A 7,904-nucleotide genomic window follows, 5' to 3' on the forward strand; every position below is an offset into this window, starting at 1 on the left:
GAGCTGAACCACTGAACCCCTTTCGTTGAATCTGGTTTGGCAAATAACAAACTTGAATTTTGCACTTTTATACATGATTGATTTTGAGGTCATGCTTAGCCAACCCCAACACTTCAGAAAGATTGATATTCATTTATACAATAAAATTTAAACAAAGCTAAACAGCCAGAATAACAAAACAAATTTTTGGGAAAAAAAAAAAAGGGAAAAGGAAGTGACCCTCTTCTCCTTTTTAGGCTAGAGCTAAGGACACATCAAAAATTTGAATTGCTCTTTTTACTGCTTCAATGTCAATATCTATTAATTTTCCTGTCTTGGACGAGACAATGACACATTTCTTCTCTTCTGCATTGGGAACAAATAGTTTCCCCTTTTCTTCAGAGCAAAACAATGCGATGCTGCGACAAATATGTATCTTAGACGCATCAAACTTATGAAATTCTGTAATACATAATATTGTAAAGGGACAGAGGTTCTTTTTGCAACTCAATTAGCAAACTAGTGATTTTATTTTGCCAGACGCATTTACCTGGGTTTTTCACGTGCATTTGCAAGTTGGATAGCAGCTGTGTTTGTAGCAATTACCCCAGCTGAGTCATTGATGAGAGCTGCCAGCTGAAGCATACATAACCACACCATGAAGTGCCACTACTGGAATTTGTAAATGCTTCATGCTTTGAATCAGCTAGCATTATCATTCTTAATATGTTATCATCCTTTCGTAGAAAATTTGTATTATCGTTGTATGTTTTACAAGTTGGGAACTTTTTGCAACTGTCCTTGGTAAACATAACGTATCATATTGCAATGAGAGGGTATTTTCATGAATGTTGACTCGTCACTCAAGGTTTCCTGGTGAATGCCTTTTGACAACAGTTGGTCCACATTAGAGGGACTTGAAAGTTGCAACCACTAAACTAATTTTGTTGCAAGAGGCCATTATCAGAATTGATTGGCAGTTCCAACCTGGACAGTTGAGAAACCAATCTTGCTAGACATGGTTTCCTTTCTGACCTCATCTGCACCATATGGTCCTTACAAAAAATTTCCTATCATATTTGTGTGTTTTAATTTTTCTTTTTCTCTTTTGGTGCAATAACTATTCAAAAAAAGACTAATTGAAAGAGGACAATGTTACCTGGCCAGGGGTTGTGACAAACACAATACTTGCATCATTTCCAACTACTTCCTCCACATCCTCCCTTACTTTATCATGTGGAATCACAAAAACTGGCCTAAATCCCCTGCGAACAAATACAATCTCATGTCAATACTTCCACATGAACTTCACAAAATGTTTCTAAAACCATGGCCAACTAGGAGGGCAGACATGGCAGTTCAGTCAGGATAAGAAAATAAGGGATTCAATTAGATCAATTGCATACAGTTGCTGGACTGACTGATGTGGTTTCAGGTGTAAGACATTAACTTTTGTGGTTTTTTATCCCCTTTAATTTATATAAGTCCTAGATTGATAATGAAATTAATCATACATTTGTTGATAAATGTTACTTTGATTTCCCTTTTCTATGGAAAATCCTTCTTGTACAAATATTTCTTATAAAACTTCCATACTATGATGTGGAGGGTATATTGCCAACAATACATATGTAGCACAGAATACCTCCCTTCTGCACACTACCACATCATCTCCAAGCAACACTTCATGCTGAAAATGATTTCATGGTCAGGAAAAAAAATAATAATAAAAAAAAAAACATAAAACATAACTTTTTAAAAAGAAGACAATTTTTCCGAGCAAAGTTATGAGTAGTTTTTGCATTCAATGTCACTTTCTTTATCTCAACTCTATTTAGATAGTCTGTTTATAATAAAAGGTATTTAAGTCAAGAACGTCAAAGATGGCCTAACCTAGCAATAAATGGAAGGAGTAAATTAATTCATTCTAAATACAAGCACATTTAGCTCACAAGTCAAGCCCCTTTTCTTTTCTTCTCTTTTTTCTATAATAAAATTGGAAAATTATTGTGTACTCCCGGAGTACCATTAATGCGTACTCCCTTCTCTCATATGAATGGTGGGTCCCACTAATTAAATTCATGGTGGGACTCACCATTCATATGAGAGGGGGGAGTACGCATTTATGGTACTCCGGAAGTACTTAATAATTTTCTAATAAAATTTTAGTACCTTACTGCTTCTGCAATTTCATCCCACACTTCAATGGGTAGCAAGCTATCAGTATCCCCCCTAGATTGCATCGAGGCCTTTGAATCTGATTCTATCCCATGAATTACTATGTATCTTCCTTTCTCTGCCCCTGCATTCTTATATTTTGCCTCTACAACCTCCTTAAGCTTCCTTGAAATTGATACTCTGAGGGGAGGAACAACTTGCCTTGGCACACTTCGAAATGGTCTCCCCAACCAATCAAGCATCTGATGGTACCTAATTTAAACAAACCCATGTTAAGACTTTCTAGGATAAAAACACCAAACAGATTGTCAATTATACAATAGAAACTCTCTCTCTTCTTTTTTTTTCTTTTCTTTTTTCCTTTGGTTAATCTATGTACATTTCGATTCTAATTTGGGGTCTTTTATTATGATGAAAGGCACATGCTACTTGTGTTATGGCCATCTAAAATTATGCTATCCTGCACAACAAAATTCTCCTCAGAAAGGACAATGTTTTACTATTACACTAAGGGGCATCTTTATGTACTGAATTAGTGAATATTCAAGTACCTAAATCATCTGTGTTGAACTGTAAACTCACATGTTATATCCTCCATCAGAGAGATTCAAACTATCTGGCGTAAATGTTTCTGACAGAAGTAATCCTGCCCCTGCAGCATTTACATTTGGATAAACGTAGCTAACTCTATCACGAGCTGTCGTCATAAACAAGAATGCTGCATGGCCAAGCCCTGCTAGTTTGGTTGATAACACCATGTCATAGTACCTATTCTGTAAAAACAAGGCACTATTCATTATAGCCCAGATGGATTATAATCCCTTGTTATAAAGATGCACAGAGGAATTACTTCTTAAAAGGATTAATCCATATCAAGTATTCGATCACTCAATAATGCCTACCTTTTTGCAAGAACAAAATGCATTCAAATTCTGATTTTTCTTTCTTCCACATTTATCATTTAGTCTTGAAAGAGAGAAGCCCAATGCAAGCACTCATGCCACCTCTTAGAAAACTAGGAAAACCTACTACCAATTTTACAACAAAATATTTACAAACTAGCTAGCACAACAATTACAAATTGACATGAAATTGAATGTGATTAGTGTCGCATTAACAATATAATTAATAAATTTATTAATTACATCTTTGGATTTAGTATAGAAGTTGGCACATCAATTTGTAAAAGCTAGTGATAAAATTTGAAGCCCTAATAAAATCATTCATAATATTATTTGAATATAATTTGCTTCATTGTCAAATCTTGATTCCCTCACTTACTTGAGAATTACACTTAATAATTACATACCTTCATTATATGTTTCAATGTAACTCGTATATAGATTTTCATTATAATTCACATTGAAATAAAAATTTCTCTTCCGCTCTCTCTCTTTTTAATTAACATGGTATTAGAGTCACTTTTTTCTATGTCCATAGGATTTGAGAAGCCAAAAAATTATTATAACATAAATACCAATTTGCAAACATAGTTTAAAAGATGAAAGAAAAAAATTTATTTATTTTCAAAACAATCTGAATTGATCAAATGATTCTAACAAGGACTTGTGGATCATATCCATATAAGATTAATAGTTAATCTCTACATCCAAGGATTCCAATTCATTTAAAGATGAAAACATTTTCATAAAATGACATAGAATTGGAACTTCTTAAGCCTTTCTTAGCACTCAATATGATTTATATCAAATATCAACTAGTAGCACGATATTTCATACCAAACATCTCATTTAGACTTAATATAAAGTCTAAACCTAGTGCTAACTTTTGCATCTCATGCTGTAGCATAATTGAGATAGAAGCCAATGTAACATTTTAGCATCTCAATGAGACTATGATCACATCATAAGCTATCTTCCAAAAATGCATCATGTATAGGAAAATTATGACAATGTTAAATCGAAACATATTTATGTACTTCAGCTCCTTTAAGCACAATGTCCAAAATTGTTTCTTAGTCAATGTGATTCAATTAAAATAGTAGTTAGAGAACAAAAATTTATGACAGCTTTAATTTGAGACTATGAACATAATTACAAAGACATTATAATTTTGCATCCATAACCATATAATAAGAAACCCATAAAACCATTTTATATTAGGTGCGACGAACAACTCAATCCCACAATTGATATCCCTCAGCATGGAGTGAATATCAACCACTATTGATCAAGTGTGACCTATTCTCATTATCAATGCTATCATGGTAACTCTTACCAAACAAAAATAATTTGCCGCTCTTCCCTTAGCCTCTAAGTGTACATTTAGATATCGCTTATTTTGCTGAAAACTGAAAACAATAAAAAAAATATATTTTGGTTACCATTCATTGGCCTGATTGCATTGTTCATGTCCCATGAACAGTACAATAGGCGCTAGACTTATAAAAAAAAAAAAAATAATAATAAAAAAAAGGCCCAAAAACGCAGAACAAAGCAAATGCAGATGCAAATGTGGGTTAACCAAATGGACCTTAAGTAATAATAGCAAGAACTCCACATAGAGGATACTATCAAACTTAGTATAGTGTACACCATTGCCTAGACTCATGTGTAGTCACATAACTCTACTCTTGTAAGGCTTAATCTTGTAGTACCACGATGCAAAACACCCTCCACATTAAACACAAAACTCTAGGCTAAGACGAGGTGCTTGTCCACACCACTATAAATCGGGAAGTTCAATCTTATAGTACCATGAAATAAACACCCTCCGTGTGGAACGCAAGGCTCGAAGCCAAGAGGAGATGTTTACCCTATACCACTATTAATCGACAATGGAGACCGTAAAACTCAACCCTTAAATCTCTCTGCCACTAGAAATTTTAAAACAAGTGGACTGTATTAAAAAACCATTGTGATCTCATCACAATTTTAACCCTACACATCAAATGTGTTTAATTGTTTAAATTCGATGTGATCTAGCTAAGTCATGTCACAGTAGTGCAACAAACATTCGCGTAATCACAAAGAGATTTAATCATGTAATTTGTGAAGTAAATACCCTCCACATGGAATGCAAGGCTAAGGCCAAGACAAGGTACCTACTCACATTACAATAAACTTAACAAACAGGTCATTTTGAATCCAACACTCCCACCTGTTATTTGGGTTTTCTTTAGACTATTGTGATCTCATCACAATTTAAAACCTTGCACTTGTTAAAGACTCTAATCTCATTAAAATCACTAACTAAAATGGAAGTCCTAGACTATTTAGGATTCCTTATACTCTAATGGATCAAAAATTAGTTATAAAGAACTTTATCATTAACTTATTTGATAAAGGATTCTAATCTCATTAGAAACTATATGCTTTTAATTAGAGCTTTAATCTCATTAAAAACTTCTAATTAAAATAAATCAAGGACTTTTAATCATACAAAGATTCCAATCTCATTAGAATGTTTCTTAAAAGACAAGTCCTAAACAATTTAGGACTAAGAGCTCTATTTAACTAATATCTTTAATCTCATTAGGTCTCTTAGTTAGATAATGACTAATAAATGTCCTTTAAGGACTATAAAAATTAATCACTTTATATAGAATTATGAGTAATCTCATTACACACAGGCTTGCTTTTTATCAAAGTTTTAACACTTAGTCAAAAGCAAGTGAAAATTAAAAAATTCAGTACCTTCGATTGGTCAAAGCTTTTTCTCAATTGATCATAAAAATAAAGAAATTCATCATAAAGTCTTTGCCTGATTCAATCGATTCTCGATTCCTATTCGATCAATCGAAAAAAAAACATTTGATCGATAGAATTCTTGATCAATCAAGGCTCGTAAAACTGAATTTTTCAGGATTTTTTGGTAACTATCCTTGATATTTCACATGAACAAAACACAATCCCTGGATAATAATTAAGTGGAATTGAGTTCAAAACTGAATTTCATAGATGCTTTAGTCATAAAGTTCAATTCGGCATGCTCAATGTTAAACTAAAACAACATCACAGCATCCATATCAGTTATACTTGTCAATGCCGAAAAAACTTGAGTTGATATACCTTCAAAGCATTAGTTAAATGGCTTATGTGATTCGCATGCATATGAGTCCATATATATATATATATATATATATATATATATAATAATAAATTAAAGGATTCCAAAATACAAAAGCACGACACATTAAACTTTAATATTACCAATACACGTTATGTGTTCATCGATAATACAAAGACTATCAAAACACGGCACCGTAACTAAGAGACATGATCATAGGCCACTTCAAAAAACATGCACCAATATATATATATCTCATATATAAAACATGGCATATGGCCAAGGACACAATTATGCAGAAACTTTACCGCAGAAAATAAAAACACAAAGAAACCGTTATGTGTATGTTTTATTAAAAAACATATACATAACTAGTAACTACCAACCTTAAGAAGTCCAACCATATCCGTATAATCGGCAGGCTCCGGGAAATGATCATCAGGATCATAAACATTAGCCCATCTCACATTCTTATTCAGCTCATACGTCTGCTTCCCTCTAGCTGATGCAATGATGTCCACCTGCACACCCGGATACCTATCCTTGATCAACTGAATGGCCGGAAAGAAAAGCAAGTTCTCATACACACCACCGGAGACCACACAGCAGCACCGCCTAACATCTCCTCTTATTTTCAGTCCCAATGAGGCGATTTCCACACTGAATCCAGCCGGGAACTTCAAGAACCCGTAAGGGTTGTCAGGGTTATCCGGTGGTCGGGGGTCCTCGTCCTGCTTACCTTCTGTGAACAATGAGCCGTATTCCATTTCAGGGTCCTCACCGTCATCGAAAGGGTCGAGCCAGGGGTTCTTCTTCTTGTTATTGATGGCTTGCTGGGTGTGGAGTAGGTTTGGTCTCTTGGTGCAATGAGAGTGGTGTGGTGGGTGCAAGAATGAGAGTTTGGAGAAGTGGGGAGAGGGGAATGAAGGTGGGTTTGTGAGAAAGGGTGACAGGGATTTGGGGTGTAGAGAAGTTGTAGCCATGGTTAAACTTACTTTCTTCTCTCTTTTGATCCCTTTCTGGTATTATTGTTGGAGGGGTTATTGCTTGCTTACGCACAAGTTTGGATTTCGGTGTGTGGATGGCTGTTGGATAAGTGGATCATGTATCCATTTCTGCCTTTTTCTATTCTCTCTTTTTGCGAAAAAACATGTGCCTTGCTGATTTTTTTTTATTATTTATTATTTATTTTATTATTATTATTTTTTTATCTTGTGGATTTGAAATGATTTAATTAAGTATTTTTTAAGTCAAATAGTAAATATATAATCTCTCTGTCCCACTTTTTTTTGTCCTGTTTGAAAAGTCAAACTTTTTAAGGGAATATTATTTATTATCTTGTCTACTTTTTAAAAATATAAAAGTTTTCAAAACTACCCTTAAAAAATTTATCAAAAATTTGAATTAGTAAATTAATAGGGATATAATAGAAATATTAGTAAATTAATGACTTTTATTTTTAGAAACACGACAATTTTTTGGAACATCTTAAAATGGAATAGAAAGCAAAAAAAAGTGGGGCGGAGGCAATATAAATTACTAGATTTTATTAATGTAAATTATGTTTTACTTATAGATGGTGCATTCTTCTATGGTATTTTGAATGTCTGATTAGGAATAGCTTATCTAGTTAAAACTGAAAATTTTTCCCTAAAAGTAATACTGTAAATAAAACTAAAAAGTAACTGAAATAGTACAGTGAGATCCATAAATAGTGC

The 7,904-nt window shown here is 33.6% G+C and overlaps 1 protein-coding gene across 1 annotated transcript; it reads right to left on the reverse strand.

Annotated features, from left to right (window-relative positions):
• Nucleotides 1-7,282, reverse strand: LOC126725855 (photosynthetic NDH subunit of subcomplex B 1, chloroplastic). The gene is made up of 6 exons (XM_050430838.1): nt 6,573-7,282; nt 2,740-2,930; nt 2,152-2,409; nt 1,139-1,244; nt 530-615; nt 1-398 (listed from the first exon to the last, which is right to left on the reverse strand). Exons 1-6 carry the CDS (start codon nt 7,167-7,169, stop codon nt 233-235), a joined length of 1,404 nt encoding a protein of 467 aa, XP_050286795.1. The 5' UTR covers nt 7,170-7,282; the 3' UTR covers nt 1-232.
• Nucleotides 7,283-7,904: the final 622 nt, after the last annotated feature.

The sequence above is a fragment of the Quercus robur genome, chromosome 5 (assembly GCF_932294415.1).
Source record: "Quercus robur chromosome 5, dhQueRobu3.1, whole genome shotgun sequence".
Lineage (NCBI taxonomy): Eukaryota > Viridiplantae > Streptophyta > Magnoliopsida > Fagales > Fagaceae > Quercus > Quercus robur.

Excerpts from the sequence above, each read along its gene's own strand:
- LOC126725855 (XM_050430838.1), bottom strand. The coding sequence starts at position 7,169 with ATGGCTACAACTTCTCTACACCCCAAATCCCTGTCACCCTTTCTCACA. Across the intron at positions 2,931-6,572 it reads ATATGGTTGGACTTCTTAAG|AATAGGTACTATGACATGGT; the intron begins GTTGGTAGTTAC and ends TTGTTTTTACAG. Across the intron at positions 616-1,138 it reads TTGTCACAACCCCTGGCCAG|CTGGCAGCTCTCATCAATGA; the intron begins GTAACATTGTCC and ends TGTATGCTTCAG.